The sequence below is a fragment of the Drosophila ananassae genome, chromosome XR (genome assembly GCF_017639315.1).
Source record: "Drosophila ananassae strain 14024-0371.13 chromosome XR, ASM1763931v2, whole genome shotgun sequence".
Lineage (NCBI taxonomy): Eukaryota > Metazoa > Arthropoda > Insecta > Diptera > Drosophilidae > Drosophila > Drosophila ananassae.
In genome coordinates this window covers 19793098-19810365 of record NC_057932.1, presented here as the reverse complement: position 1 = coordinate 19810365, position 17268 = coordinate 19793098, and the positions used below count along the sequence as shown (strand labels likewise).

Below are 17268 nucleotides of genomic sequence, written 5' to 3'. Positions count from 1 at the left end.
GTTTTCGGTTTGGTTGGGTTTGGTTTGGTTTTGGCCATGTCCTGCCCCGGCCTGGGTGTCCTTTGTGCCCCAGGTACTAAAGTGCAATAATAATTGAGCTCTTGCCTCGTTGACAGCCATAAACAACAAAAACAACAAAAAAAAAAATACACAGAAATCTCGAAAAATGCAGTGTGAGAACAAAAGTGCAGCATACTTATGCGGGCAGCAAATGTGAAAACAAAGAAGAAAAACAACAAAAGCGGTAATATCCCCAAAAAAAAACTCCACAAAAGAAGGAAAAGAGTGAAATTAATGTTGTCCGTGTTCCCAGAAACACTTTTCAACAAAAATTAAAAACCAGCGAAAAAAATTAACAAATTTATGGGCTTAAAAGCTTCAAAAACCAAACCAATGAGGGTTATTTAAGAAGAAAAAGGATGTTTTTTATGTTTTATGTTTTTAAATCAAGAGAAAATATAGTATTATTTAAATTAAATTTATTTAATTTGTTTCTTTTATTAACAAATAGATAAAATATTAGACTAAGTCTAAGTCCTTTAATGCAAACTCTTATGAAGATTCTTATTATTTTGTTTAATTTTAATTTTAAACTTTATTAATGGTTTCACAAGAAACTCTTTAACTAAAATATTTAGATTTTTGACTACTTTTTCCTGATTTTTTATGTTTGATTGAGTAGTTTTATTTTTTTTTATTTAATAATTTTATATAAATCAGATTACATTAATTTTTTTGTTACAAACTGGAACAACTTTGGCGCTTTCCTGTCATTTATAAAAAAAAAAAAACCGGAAAACAAAAGAAACCCCAATCGCAATCCACATTAATTTTCCAGATTGACCAAATGAGCTGACAATGATCGGATTGAAAGCGTCGACTCTTTGAGGCAGCAGGGGCATTGAAATCAAACCGAAAACCAAAAGCAGCAGTAGCAGCAGCAGCAGCAGCAGTAGCAGCAGCAGGAGGAGGAACACAACCTGATATACACGTATATATTGTGAATTATTTCGTGAGTCAAAGCTGAAAACCAGAGAGAAGCCCTGAATACCTTGTTGCAAGGATAGCAGCTGCAATAATGCACATATCTGCTGAGGTCAGTTCGACCACCTCAAATCAAATACAGCAGCAACATCAGCAGCAGCAGCAGCAACAGCAGCAACAGCAGCAACATCAGCAGCAACAGCAACAGCAACAGCAGCAACATCAACAGTTGCAGCAGCAACATCAGCAAACAACAAATACCACAACGAAGCGACGCAATGCTGAGTCCTCATCCAACAACAACAACAATAACAATACCACTAATAACAACAAAAATAATAACAACAACAGCAACAATAATAATAACAACAACAATACTACAAATAATAATAATAATAATAATAATGTTAAAACAAAAGCAGTGGATACAAGTCCCTACTTGACGCCGGAGAATCTCATCGAAAGAACCGTCGATGTCCTTCTTGCCGAACATCCTGGCGAGCTGGTCAAGACGGGATCACCACATGTGGTTCGTATTATATGCTATTTTTAAAATAAAAATAATAATAATATTATATGCATAGGTCTGCACAACATTGCCCACGCATTGGCGCTCGAATAAGACCCTTCCGATCGCCTTCAAGGTCCTGGCATTGGGCGAGGTCATGGATGGGACCATAGTCACCATCCGGGCCGGGAATGATGAGAATTTCTGCGGAGAATTGAGGAACTGTACGGCCGTAATGAAGAATCAGGTGGCGAAGTTCAACGATTTGAGATTTGTGGGCAGAAGTGGAAGAGGTGAGTTCATAAAGAATGATATTTTCTTAATAAAGAAAAAGTAAAAGGATCATTAGGTTTTATAGACTCAAAAAAAGTGGTTTATTTTCTATTTATCTCTGAAGAATACATATTATAGTACTTAAAACTATAAACTATACTACAAACTATAGAATAAAACAATAGTTATTTATTTAAAACTAATATTATCTACTTAGCAAGACAGTAGCAGGTATCATATAGTCCTTGAACCCAAAAAACCAACTCCCTCCTTGTTTATTTTCCATCAATTTTTCATTTTTGGTCATTACCATTTGGCGTATCATTCGCGTTGATTGCTAGCTTCCTTTTCGACCGCTTTTCCACGCATATTGTCACACCAGGCACATCCTTATATATCCTTATAGCCGTATATCCTGATAGACGCAAAGTAGCAGCTTCCGGGCTGCGTCCTTTTCTCTCTTATTCTTATTATTATTATTTTTTTCTTGGCATTTTTTTTTTTTTGGGCATCAACAAATAAGATAAGTAGTCTGTAGTTAATTTTTATATGTCTATGGGGGGACGTCCAGGAGCGAGGTCCTGCCAGCAGACGGCAGACGGCAGACAGTCCTGACAGTTGTCAATTTTGTTTGAGATTTTTGTGTTGGCGCCGTTATTGCTGTTCATTTCGTCAATTTATCACGAACGCAATTTAAAAATCAAATCGAGGGTGACAGACAACATACTGTGATAGAATTTCGTCCTTCTCCACCATTTTGATTTTTTCTCTTTTTCTCTTTTTTTTTTTGGAAATTAAATCAGCGTAACTGTTTATTCAAATCCCCATCCGAAGGAAATAAGCGACGGCAACTTTTACTTTTTAGCCCGAAAAGTTATTTTTCTTTTCACGGCCCCCAGACTTTTTTGTTTTTTTTTTTTACTTTTTTTTGAGAAGGACTTGAGTTTTTTTTGGGGCATGTCTAAGTGCGCTTTGCCGCGGCATTTGACAATTTGCTCATTAAGTTTGTCTGACCCGGGGTCCTTAATTTTTTTTGCTTCCTTTCCCCTTATATTCCTCCGCCAATTTTTCCTTTTGTTTTTGTTTTTCGTCACCCTCATCATCGGGCTCTGGCATCTTGGGTTCTGGCTCCCGGACATCCAGCCCAGGCTCCAGCATGTTTGACATTTTTAAACGTTTCAAGTGGCGAATAATTCCTTGGGATTTATTCCAACCACTCCTTCCGAAAAATCTCTTTTTTCGCCTACTAATTATCGCTACTAACAGAAAGGACAGAAAGGACTATTACCAAAAAGGCAGCATCAAATGTTCTACAAATGGATTTAAATTATTTAACCCAAAAAAGCGTATCGGTAGGAAAGCGTAGCTCCCCCTTAGCCCCTTAACCCCTTGAGTTTTATTTTATTTTTATCATTTTAATGCGCTACAAAAGGATTACGTGGGTCAAGTCCTTCCATCGCCCATCGCCCATCGTCCATCTCTTTCCATTTTTGTGTGTGTCCAGGTCCACCCTTCCCTCTCTCTCTCTCTCTCCAGCGAGGGGGTATCGTGTTTTATTTGCTTTAATTTCAATTAGCAAACAAATGCAAATCCCTTGTACTAGGAAAAGTAATGCAGAGTCCTGCAATTGTAATTGTTGTTCCTTGTTTCTGCTCTCCTCTAAAAAAATAAATAAATATATATATATATATATTTAAGTATATAATTTACGTGTTTGTACGTGTACTTACCAACAACTAATGCCACTTGCAGTTGTCAAGGCTGCAGACACTCCAACATTTTTGGTATGCAACAGAATTTATGAGGGCCCCCAGGACGAAAATCCTTCGCCGGCTAGTAATCCGCGGGCGGGGGGGGGAGGTATGGGCAGATGAGGGTGCAGATGGTCGGGGGAGGACTCATTGATAGTCCTGTGAAAAGCATTTCATTATCACAATTGTAAGGGATACTCTGGTAATCAAAGGCCTTACCCCAAAAACTTTGCCGCTTCGGGGCTGGAAATTGTTTGTGTTTTTTGGCTAACTGGTAAGCGGTAGCTTGAAATTAAATTGGCTTTTCATGGAATTACAAAGTATACAAAGACGATTTAGATTTTTAAATTGTATCCATTTTTTCAATTTATTAAGTTTTTTTAATTTTTAAAACAATGTTTTCATTAAATATCTTAAAACTTTAATATCCACCCTCGTTTCAATGTCCCGATATTCGGATACGCTGGGAGGGAGAGTGCGAGGATCCACGAACTTGGCTCCACCTGCTCTCCCACTCTCTTTCTCATTTTCCACCTCCTGTTCTTCTTCCTCTTGCAAAGTACCTTGCTCTCACCTGCTCTCCCCCACCCATTTACTCTCTCCGCCGTTGATCTTTCGCTCTCTCCGCTTATTAATTGTGTTTTCCTTTCTCCTTCTTCTTCTCAAAAGGATGCTGGAAATCAAAGTTTAGTTTGTTTCGCGTCTCATTACAGTTCGGATTGGCAAGATCCTAATCGGATTTGTTCTTAATCGCGTTTCTTTTAAACTTAAATACTTTTTTAAATTGGTTAAAACTATATATGAATTTGAGCCCTGTATATTGGGTCATCTATTTAATATTAATAACCATTTAAAAATAATTTTTAAATGCAATAAAGCATAGTTTTGTGAAATAAGTACAGTCTCCTCCGCGTCGCGTGTGTTTGGATGTGTGCGGGAGGGCGAGAGTGGAAGCGGCAGGAGTCCCAAGACGCCGCCCAAGATGCTCCCAAAGTAAAGTCCCGTTAACTGAGCAATGCGTAAACTACACTGTAAACTCCGGGCGTGTATTAATATTATAAAACAAATTAATTAAATAAAAAACAATAGTAATATAAAATAAAATTGTAAATATATGCGTTTATAATGTTTTATTTTTACGACTGAAACATGTGAGTTTTATTCTTTTTTGTTTCATTAATTTAATATCCTATTATATGATATATTATTTCATATTTTTATTTTTTTATATTATTTTTGGTATTATTTTATTATACACTCTTATTATTTCCTGTTTAAAAATAATTGTAAAAGCTATACAGTTTTATTGAATTTGAAATATATCAAATATTGAGTTTATTTTTCTTAAGAGTTTTTCTATTTTTTCTTCCTCGTTTTCTTTTTTTTTTTTTGTATCCCTAAGGACTAATCCTCGCTTCCATTCTTGTCCTTTATGAGAACTATACTATATCATGTACTATATTTTATACTATCTACATATCTCTTGTGGACATTGGCTTTTTGGAATTAAGAGAAAAACTATAAAGTATAATAATTAATAAAATAAGAAATAAGTAACATTACTCTTTTCCCCAAAGATAGTTTGTTTTCTTTCTCATTTTCTTGCTTGTTTTTGTTGTTTTGGAGGTCTCTCTGGAGGTAATATTAATGTTATGGAATACCCGGCGTATGCGTAATATGGAGGCATCATCAGAGGCACTAGAGGCACAGGGAAGGAGGTGAAGCGGGGATTTTCGCGATTTCGTATTTCATGGTGGGGGCGTGACAGAGGAGAAGGAGGAGGAGGGGGGCGACGCAATTAGATAAAATGGCGGCATCAGCAGCTGCAATCGCAATCGCAATCGCAATTGCAACGGCAACGGCAACGGCACTGCAGACATGCCGCTGTGGAAATGGAACTGCAGTTGCATTCAAGCGGAAACTGCATAATCCACCACTCACACAAATGCACTTCACACACAGACACGCATACACACACATACATGTATAGAATATAAACACACATTGGAAATGCATTTGGTTGTTGTCTACTAATGAATTACAATCACTTGGATGCCATTTGGGGCATGGGTCATGGGGCATGGGGCATGGGGCATGGGTCATGAGGCAGGGGATGGATGGGAAAGAGATTGCTTGGAGATGTGCAACAAAAAAGGTGCAGGCCTAGGTCACAGGGGGGATGGGGGGTCACAAGGGTGTCCTGTCCAGCAGCAGACACACACGCAAGTGTCTATAGTAATTATTGCCAGCATATGCATGTAAATGAGAGCCCGGCCGGCCATTCGCATTGATGTGCAAGCACTTTGAAGTGCATTACCAAAGTGCATTCGGAATACCATTCAAATACATTCTCTCTCCGACCAGCTACTGCCCAGTTACTGCCCAGCTACCGCCCAGCTACGGCTTCTAAGCTCCAGCTGCATTTGCGATAATATGTTAATTAACTGCAAGTGATTATGGCCTGTTTATTGCTCAGTTTAAACCCCCGAAACATAAGCACCTCCCCATCTATCCTGCCATCCTGCCATCCTGCCATCCCACTATCCGTTCTCGTTCAAAGACCAAAAATAATGGGGGTGTCGGTCTCGGCACTCGACACTAATCCCTTCGATTTAGTCTAAAAGCTATATATATATATATTATGATTATAATCATTCGAAAAAGCCTCTTTAGAAGTCTGGTAGTGGTTTTTTTTAAGAAGTATTTAAATGCTATTTAGATTTGAATCTATTTATGAAGCAATGGACTATCTAGGGATCTATTTGTGGATCTTATCTTGTTCTTATATCTTATTTATATTATATATACAATATATTATAGTTCTTATAAGTGTAGAGGCCTGTTTAAGGCTTTTCTAGAACTATTTTAGTATATTTTAGAGGGTATTTAAGTTACAGGTATAAAATATGGAGAATCTTTCTTTATTATAACATCATTAGAGTTCTTAAAAGTGCATTTATGGAGAAAACAATGCTAATTTTTATTCCAAAACATTCAAAATATATAAAATTAAACATTTAATCACTTATTCAGGTTATTAATTAATATCTAGTCTGTATTTTGATACTATATTCCCTTAAAAAGCCATAAAAATACTGAAAATATACAAAGCATATGTACTTAACCTCAAAAATGAAGAAGAAATATTATTTGAACTTAAATATTTAGGTGGCTTTCTGAAAAAAGGTATTAAAAAATATATAAAATTACTTATATAATAAAAAAGATTTATTATATATAAAAATATACAAATTTTAGGCCCATTTCGTGAATTTTTAAGACAAATTATAGCAATATTAGGCAAACTATAATAAAAGCAATTAAGAAATAAAAGTTTGTGGCCTAGTAATAGTTAGTACTAAGCTAGTAGTTAGTAGTATGTAATAATAGTTAGTAAATACTATAAATAGTTTCCTAAAAAAAGAAAAATTACTAATAATAATAGATAATAATAAAAAATAAATCAAAAAACATGATAAATACAACCCCAATTAAAGTCAATTAACTAAGTTCAGTTTCTTTCCATTTATTTCCATTTAAGTTCAGTGCCTTCAGTGCCTCCAGAGCTCCAGAGTTGCCGAGCTGCTCCGAGTTCCGCTTCCGAGTTTCTTTAAAGCTTCCGGCATCCATTAAACTCCATTAAAAATTAAATATGCTCCCCAGCGTTGCCGAAGGGGGCGGCTTTCTTTCTCTATCCCTCTATCTCTCCCTCTCTTTCTCTGTCTCCTTGATTGGTGGGCGTGGCAGTGCTCACTTTTTTGAACTATGTACCTTTTGAACTGAAGACCAGCCCCCTCCCAGGAGGGGAGGGGGAGGCAGGGGGCAACCCTTTTCTCTACCAACCTGACACGCATCAATTTACAGCTGTGCCAAAAAACGAAAAATGCTCAAGACTTTTAATGAGATGAAGGTGAAATTTCATAATGAAGTTTTTGCCTCGCTAAGATGCCAAAAAGGGTGTTTCGGGGCAGGGGGAGGTAGTAATGGGTCTGGGGGCTGGGGGCTGGGGCCGGGGGTGTGGTTGCGAGCGGTAACCTCGTTAAGCTTAATTAATAGCAGCAATGTGATAAACACCCAGCCAAGACCAAGACCCAAAATGGTCGCACTAAGGCCGCCATTTTGTGCCGAAGCCTCTTTCTAGAAAGTGCACTGAAAAAAAACCACTATTCTGACATGAAATGTAGAGAATAATAGTATTTTAAGGTATTTTTTGCAGCAAAATGTTTCAATATTTTAGGAAACATAGTTTATTTCTGTGATTTTTGGCTTTTTTAAACTGAAAACTCACTCTTAATGTGCCCGTTTCTTCTTTAAATACATTTAGTATTAGTATGTAGGGGCACACTATTTAAAGCTAGGTATATAAAGCCTCTTCTATATAGATCTATATCTTCATTAAAGCTAGACCAAGTGTGTTTTTAATACTAGATTTTATTAAAATATCAAATATATTAGTGATATATTAAATTATTAATGTATATATCGCACAAAAAACGATCTATATGAGACGAGAGCTCAATTCCTTTTTACTGTGAACATTATTTTGTAATATTGCACTTAAATTACTATTTATAAAAATAAAAAACCTACAACAAAATCACTTTTAATTATTTTTCTTAAGTAAAAATCATGAGAAGCGAGGAGGAGAGCGCTTTTATATAGTAATTAATATTTTATAGTACTAATTATTTGTTTTATTTTTAAATTCTTATTTAGTTTCTTAACTAAACCCCTTAAGAAGCGAGCAGAAAGGCTTAGGATTAACTTATTATATGAGTTTTCTTTCGGTGTCTTCACAAACACTCTGAAAACTTTCGCCCAGGTGTCAACTACAGTTCAAGAAGAAGAAACCAACAACAACAACAACAAGAAGAATAAGAAGCAGTACAACAACAAAGGCAAACACCATTTGGGACAAGTTCGTTTTTTAATGAGCCAACGTCAACGCTGCTGCCACTGACATTTGACAGATTTCCTAGGAGCTTGCCGCTTAGATACATTTTCCATTTTTTTTCTGGAGGGCGGAGAGTGGAGTGGCGTGGGGGAGTGCAGAGAATTTTCTACTTATTTGGGCATTAGTCGTAGCCAGCCAACCGAGCCACCCAACCACCCAACCACCCAGTGCCACAGCCACCCGCCAATTTATAAAGTCCAACCCCCACCACTGACCTCGCTTTTTGGAACTTTTTTTCTTGAGATTTTTTGTTTTTTACGGAATTTTATTAACGGTTTATTAAGTTTTAAATAATTTAAGATTATTTTCTTGCAACTAATAATAAAAATATTATAAATACAGTTTTTTTTTTAAACAAAGTATGGTCAGAAAGATTTTACATATTGTATTTAACAAATTAAACATTGTAGTTCATTAGTGTTTATTTTCTAAAAGAAGAACCTGTTTTCAAGTCAAAATGATTAAGAAATGCAATCAAATTAAGAATATTAAGTGAAATTAAAGACTGTCCCCCTTACTTTTTGTAAGATTTATAAAAAAAACTACTTACTACTACTTAATACTTATAGAGTCATATTAATACTATATTAAGTAATAAAGTAATACTAATTAATCCTGATCCTATAGTTTACTATAAGAATAGTGTTTACAACTTAATAGATACAAAAAACTACTTACAACTACTACTTACTACTACCACTGCTACTACTTAATACTACTACTAATAATACTACTTAACACTACTTAATACCAAAGAAAATACTGCTTCAGATAAAAGAGGCTCTTCTCCAAGCAGCTTCTCATTGCTTTTAGTTAATAAATCTACAAAATAATAATGAAATTACGTATATTATTGTTTTTATTAATATTTAAACTATTGTTTTTATTATTCTTACTAGAATTTTACTTTTATTCCACTAATTATTATATTAATTCCATAATACAAACTCATACTTCTTTTCAAAACCCCTTCACTTGAAACCCTTTTTGAGGACCATTTTAGCCCCAAATTTGAATGGAATACTATGGCATTACCTTATTGACTTGCAGATCTTGCAGGATATATCCCCAAGTCCTGGCAAGTCCTGGCAGGAGGTTTTTTTTGGTGGGCGAGTAAACAGGCAGAATTTTCTTTGGCGCTTGTTGGTTTGTTGGTCTGTTTGCCTGGCAGTTTGTTTGTCTGTTTGTTTGTTTGTTTGTTTTCCTGTTTGCTCATAATGTTTGTTTGCCCAGTTGCCGTGGCGGAGTGCCAGAGTAGCGGAGTGGCGGAGTGGCAAAGTGTGTGTGAGTCCTTAAATTCCTTGTCGCAAAAGCATTTTGGGCAGTTTGGAGCCCAAAAACAGTCAAAGGCGGTGGCGAGCGAGAGCGTTGCTGGCAAATATTTGCTTGAGGGACAAAGGACGAGGGGGGGAGGAGGGACAAGTATGCGCAATTAAAATTTGATTTAATACACACATACAGATGATTTTACAGAATACAGGATACTGGATAAAGGACTAAGGACATGTGTATTTGACACAGAGAGTATCCAATTTCAAGAATTATTTGCGCATCATCGGCGCAGTCGGCAAATTCCTCGAGTATCGAATGGAATTTAATTGAAGTCACGATATTTTCACAAAATCAAGTAATTCACAAACACATTAGCACTTCTTTGTGCTTCTTGTTCACAGGATATATGTATATTTTATTATCCTGGGGGATGAACTATACACTTGCCTTACATTTTTCTTGCTTTTGATGTTGAATTTTTAATTTTCATTAAGCAGGGCCGCCCTTATGACAGCTTCTACAGGGGGTGGGGGGGTTGCTAACTTTTGGTTGGTGGCGCACACACACACATACTGAGCCATCCTCCCCCCCTCACACACACACACACACACACATACACTTGCTGTTTGCTGTGTGCTTAATTGATATTTGTATAATGAAATGTGCCACAGGATTTTCTGGCCCGCATCACTTTGAATGGCACGGGTCGCCCGTCCTGAGAACCAGCAGAAGGACCTTGTCCCTTATCCCTCAAGCCAGGACCTTTTCCAAGGGGCTTTTCTTAATTTTAAATTATTTATCATTATTTTTTTGGGCCTGGTAGTAGTTTTGGGGGAAGACTTTTTAGTCTATTTCTTAGAGGTTTTGGCTTAAAAAACAAGTAATTTGTTTAGTATTTTCTCAAAAACATGATCATTAATACTCTTGTTCTGAATCTTAGATTTTTTAGCTAAAAATAATTAGTAAGTTTGTCATATTTTTGAGTCAGAAATATAAGAAATAGTTTTTATAAACTAAATAATCAAAAAAAAGACAAAAGAAATAGTTTATAAGATAAACTATTCACTAAACAATTTAAAAAAAAGTTATTTTAGATTGAAAAAATACTAAAAAAGATCATAGGTTCTAACTCCCAGCCCCCATTAGAACCTTAAACATTAAACCCTAATCTTAAAAAAAAAAAAACTAAAACCTTAAGCTGATTTATTAGGACCTCCCCCTGATCCCTATCCATTATCCCTATCTCATCGCAGGACATCCCTACAAATTGCTTTTTCATTTGGGAATTAAAAAAAAAGGAAGAAAAAAATAAACCAGAAACCAAAACCAAAATACCGTTTTACAAGTCCTTTGGAAATTCCTTTCCACTTACTGGACCGCAATCAATAAATTTCCCGTGTATACATATTTATTTTTAAAAACATTTCATTTTGGTGGCCAATCTTTATTGTTTCTTGTTGTTTTTGTTCGATGTTTAAAATGCGATAAATTAAATTAAATAGCTTAAGGGTCCTGGGCCAGAGCCTGGGCCAGGAGCTGATCCTTGGTGTCCTTTATTTCGGCTACTTACAGATTATGTGACATTTATTGTTCACGCTTAAATCTCGAAAATTGCAATTTAGCGGCCCTTGCCGTTGGTCCTTGCGGGGTAGGTCCTTTCCAGAGGAGCGGGGGTGGCTTATCAGCTAGCCCCAAGGACAGAATTATGTCCTTGTCGCCATCGTCTTTGTCGCGTTTATTTTTGCGTTGTCTCTTTTGATTTTTGCAGACAGAAAAAAGAGGTTTCTTTTGTTTTTAAATATTATTTAGTTTTATAAATATATTTTATGCTTTTTAGATATTTTTTTTAAAGATATTTAAGAGTTTATTTTATGTTTTAGATGTCAGTAAAGTGGTTATTTTAATTCTATCTTGTTTTAGTTAGTTGTAGGGGTAACAATATGTAAACTAAGTTTAATTTTCTAGAAGGCTCAGACTAACTCTTTAATCTTATTTTACTGATAAATTATTTTTATAAATTATTAAAAATATATAAATAAATCTAATTTGCTTAATATTATCTCACCTATATTTTTTGTATAATTTTTTTCCTTAAGTGTGAAACATTTTTGTGCCGCCGCCGCACAGTTGTCTCGAGTTTCCGTTTTAATAAACGTCGATTCCGGCTTCCTGTTTGGCATTGCTGCGTATCACAGCCCACTGCCACGCCCCCCACCGACTGCGCCAGATCGGTATATATAGATATGCCCGTATATAGATGTTTATAAGCCACCCTCGCCAAATGAGAAGACGTAATTGCAGGCTGGCTGGCTGGCAGCGTCTGGTGCTGCGTCCTTCGTCCTTGCTCCTTGCTCCATCTTCGCGGGGCTGGTGTGTCCTCATTTATTGCCAATATAATTTTTGACTTTGCTGGAAATTTAATTTCCTTTTTTCTTTCTTTTCTGAAAGTCTGCCTGGCTTCTGGCTGCTCGCTGTTGGCTCCTGGCCGCCCGCCATCGTCATTTTCATCGCCATTATCCTTAGTCCTGAGTCCTCAGTCCTTAGTATCAGTATCAGAATCAGAACCAAGCCCCAGGCCGTGTCGTGGAAACAAAAAAACGGATGTCAACACACAGAAAGCCAAGTCGAAGCTGAAAAAGGGTTACTATTTATGATTATTAAACTGAAACCGAAAACTCTAGAACTAGGAGTGGGCTAGGAATGGGCTAGGAATGGGCGAGGAATGAGCTAGGAAGGAGCTAGGACTAAGAAGGGAAAATGGAGAACAGCGCCTCTGGGCTGTAAACAAGAGAGTCGAAAAGACTCTCGACAAATAAATATAATTACGGCGAAAGTAAAGCCAGGAAGTCATAAATATAAATCAGGGGATAGTCTTTAATAAAATACAAGCCAAGGACGAAGAGTAGAGGACTAGAATCCTTCCCAAAAAATATCCTTAAATATCAAACAATCAACAAAGTGTGTGGCGAGTGTTTCCAATTTTGATTTCAAATCAAGAAACACAAAGGACCCTGTTCTTTTTTTGGCAATAAAATAAACATATGAATATTTATGGCTGGCAAGGATATGCTGGGAGAGTATCCTTGTGCCTCTGGGGAGTCTGAGGGGCAGAAAAATGAAGTCGCCATGCAAATAAACTCCTGGGAGTCTGGAAGGCTGAGAAGAATATGGGGAAAAAAAAGGCCAAAAGACTTCAAGGATATGGAGAGATTCGTCCTGCAGGCTTAAGAAAGTTTCTCCGATGTGCATGTCCTGTGCAGGATAAAGGATATGGGCAAAGCCTCGATGAAGCCTGGCCATTAGGCAAATTCGAAAGTGTTGAAATTATGATCTGGCAAGTGTCTAAATACGGCAAGTCCTGGGCAAGAGTTGGGGTATCCTGGGCATCCTTTATAGAAAGGGTGGCTCGACTTCTGCCCTGGCATGGCCTGTGTATTTAAAATGTCATTTTGTTGTCAACCTCAGACTTCTTGTCTTGTGTCAAATTATAATTATGGCGCCATGCTACTAACGACATTAACAGCTTCCCTTGGCAGGACCAAGGCAGGAGCAAGGAGCTGTGGCAGGACGAGGAACAGGAACAGGAACAGGAACAGGAACAGGAGCCATTAAATTGCCTAAGCATACGACACCCTTGCTGGCTTTGCCGGCTGTCCTTCGTCCTTGCAAGTCCTGCCTTTTGGGGGCTGTTGCCGTCGTCCCGCCTTCATTATCAGCATCGAAAGTTAAAATTCAGGCAGAGGTCCTTATGCCCCCCTGCCCCCTTCCCCTCGCCCACGCCAAATGAAACATTTTTCGTCCTGCAAGGTTAAACGTTTCAAAAACTTTGTTTTAAAATCACTTAGCGCCCGGTAATACACACACACACTACACACACACTCTCTCTGGCACAAATGACAAGGACTACAGGGGTAGGTCATTATAAGGAAGGATTTAAGAAAATAAAATAACATTTTTAGACTAATAGGTTATTATGCTAAGGTGTTTTTCTTGATTTATTATATTGTCGTTATCATTTATTTCTATTATTATTATTTAATAAATATTTTTTAATAATTGTTCAGATCCCAGTAAAATATAAACAAGGACTATAAGATACAAATGTTGATTTTTAAAGAAAAACTATAATTAAAGCTTAAAATTTTAAAATAAAACTAATTATATATTATCTTACTTAACTTTGACTTAATTTTAAAACTATTTAAACCCTATTTAAAAACAATCAAATCATATTTCTAAATAATTTTCTTAATTTTCTAAGCTTCACTGTAGAACACATCCACCCACACTCACGCACACCCTGACACTGACACCCACACTGACACAATTATATGCACATGTAGAGACAGTTAAAAGGGTGCAGACTTTGTCCACAATTCCTGCCACGCCCCCACTCCGCTCCAGTCCCCATTTTTAAACATTTTGCAAACTCCTTTCGGCATCGCCATCGCCATCCGCTGTCGTTGTCCTTGTCGTCGCCTTTTGCAAAGTGGTGATAATTTCTGCTTTGTTGCGAAAATGACAACATTTTAACCCGACAAAGTCTACCCACTTGCAGCCAAGTGCACTAAAAATAAATAATAAATAATTTAAGTAATAATTAAAAAAGAAATTAATAAGAAAGAGTAAAATGATTGAGAAAGTAGTAGAAAGTAGGAACATTTTCTCCCTAGGATCTGCCATTTTAAGATAATTTTCAATGCCATTTTTTTATCTAAAATTGATCTAAAAATATTCTTTTTCAAGTCTTAATATTTCAATATATCGATTTAATCGATAAACTCACAGCTAGGGATCAGATAATAGTTATTTTTTAAGTTAAACTTAGCTTAAAGGTAAAATAATATATTTTATACCCATTTTTATTGGTTATTTTATATAAAAAAAATTGTGGAAAAATCAATATTTTAGCACAATCATGTTTTTAATAATTTCTATTTCAAACTATCTATTTTTCCAAGTGTATATCGCATTTAGAGCCACTCCCCCCACTTACCCCCTCACGCAATGGACGCGACTTGTGTCGACTTTTAATGGTTTTTCATCTTATTAGCAGGAAAAAGTTCTTTGTCGCCTTTTGTTGCCACGCCCCCATACTCCTTCCATACGCCTCCTGCCTCCAGCTCCCTCCTCGTCCTGCAGGCAGCTCCGCGTGGAAAATGGCTAACTGCTTCAGCGTTTCAGATTTATTTGCAATTTTTGCTCATTTGGCAAAAAAAAAAAAAAAAAAAATACAAAAAAGGGAGGGGGGGGGGGGAAACTGAAAAACGCCAAAATAAGAGAGAAAAGGATATAAAGAGAAACAAAAAGGACGAGTAGTAAACAAAAATAGAGGACGATGCCGAAAAGTCCTTTGTCTTTAGCCACTTTGCTGGAGTCCTCCTCGGGTTACATCCTTTTGGCTTTTCTTGCCCTTGCCCCACCCCCTAGCCCCCTAACCCTTAGTCCTTGGACCTCCCCCTCCCCCTCCCCATCCCCTTTAGCACCGCTTTTCCGCTTTTCCAGCTTGTTGCTCTTCTGTTGCTGAGGGCGCATAATTAAAAAAGTTTCATTTCATTTTGTTGGGTTTCTTGGTTCGTTTCGCCTGTTTATGTTCATTTGTTTTCTTGTGTAGGTTTCTGGGGTTTCTTTGCCACTCCCCCTCCCAACATCCTCTCTATCAGGATGGCTGTGGGCGTGGCCATACACAGACATCCCCCAGCCACCGCCCCCAGTTTGCCGCCTTTTGTCTTAATGATTACCGCCTTCTTGCGTTTTTTGTATGCTTCGTTTAATTTAATATTAATCTTAGAAGTTTGTTTGTTTTTTATGTGTCTTATTCTTGTTCTTCTTGTTGTTTTTGTTGTTGTTGTTGTTGCTTTTGTTTAACCAAAAAGCTGCAAATGACTTGCGACTTATTATTAAATGGCTTATAGGACTACCACCAACGGCCTCCGCCAGACCACTGTTAACTTTAATTAAAATTATGTTTTCGGCTTGTCCCAGAGGGGGGGGTCTAAGTGTTAATTGATTTTAAATACTTACAAATTGGTATTAAGGATCTAAGTATAATGGTTAGAGGTATTTTTTAAGGTATCAGTCTTTGGAATCGGTTAGTTATGGGCCAAGATATAGGCTTTCCTTTAGAGAACTTTTAATTTTCACAAAAAAATAATTTTGGAAAAGTTTTAAAATGTTTTTTTTTTTTTTTAATTAAAATTTTACCACAGATATAAAGCTTTAAGTTGTCTTTTAGCTTTATTATTTAAGCTTTAATAAGCTCTTGATAAAAATTAAAAAAAAAAATTAATTATTTTTGAAATTTTTCCCCTTCCATCCGTCGGCCTTATATAGGCTCAGTCAGAACCGGTTGCGAATTATATCACTTGTAAATATTTTTTATTTTTTTTATTTTTATCCAATAAATGCCATTTGACGGGTAATAATTAGTTTAAGTTTAGTTTATGTTCAAAATAGCTTAGAAGAGTCCTTGGACAAAATGTTTGGACATATATTTTAATAAAGAGTTTTCAAAAAATCGATCTATCTTTGTTATATTTACCTAAAAAATCGTTCTACTTATAGGTCATAGATCTCCTACATAGTTTGTACTCTTAGCTATGTTTATATTTTATTACTAAAAATATTTAATTCTTAAAAAAAATCATAAAATCTCATAGCCCCGTGGCTTGGATTTGAAAGCACACAGACTGTGTTTGAGAACCATTCCAATGCAATCAGCGGCCAAAAATGGCAATGGCTCGGCATCCAACCCGCCCAACTACCCACTCTTTTTCTGCCAGTGTGGGTGCGAGTGCTGGCAGTCCCACGGCAGCTGCAAATTATGCTGCGAATTTATAGATTTTCTATGACCCTATGGGTTGCCATGGATGGTCCGTGCCGCGGATTTGCCAAATAGGGGGGTGTGAACTGCACATGGAAATTAAAGTGCGGAATTCTCTGAATGAGAATCAGCGGCGGGAAGGTGGATGCGGGGCAGTGGGGGGTATGGAAACAGTTTTCGCGAAAATTAACCCCCGACGGAGTTTCGTGAAAGGTTCATGGATAGCCCGGCGGATAAATGAATGAATAAATGAATGAATGACTGCGCAGAGGAGGTGGAATAAAAGATAGTGGATATGCCAGAGAGTAGTAGAATATTTTTCAAAAAAAAAAATACAGCTAAAATACAGGGAAAAACAGCATGCACTTCCTTTGTTGCGAATGCAATATTAAGTAGCGTGCGGCGACTTTGACATGCCAACTATTGTGGATTTGTCTGGTCGAGTTGGCAGTGTCTGGGCCTGGTTGGGCCCCCTTCTGGGCCACGCCACTGTACGCCACCCCCCTTGGCATATTTCAAATGCATATCCATAAGGCCGGAGCGCTGGGAGAGCGCGAATATGGAATTTGTTTGCCAAACATTTCGAATTCCAAACAGTTCCAGAGTTAATCAGCAAGAAAGGTGAAGAAATGGGGAGTTTTTAAAGGGAGTTTTTAAAGTGGGGGTTATCCATAGAGAGGAGGGCTTAAAGAGGACTTTTAAG

The 17268-nt window shown here is 36.9% G+C and overlaps 1 protein-coding gene across 1 annotated transcript in view; it reads left to right on the top strand.

The window, feature by feature from the left end:
* The first annotated feature begins 822 nt into the window (after nucleotides 1-822).
* The window catches only part of LOC6498768, a 33656-nt gene continuing 17210 nt past the window's right edge, over nucleotides 823-17268 (top strand). The window contains exons 1-2 of the mRNA XM_044717351.1: nucleotides 823-1513; nucleotides 1569-1785. Coding sequence (XP_044573286.1) covers nucleotides 1079-1513; nucleotides 1569-1785 — 652 coding nt within the window. The 5' untranslated portion in view covers nucleotides 823-1078. The remainder of the gene's footprint in view (nucleotides 1514-1568; nucleotides 1786-17268) is intronic.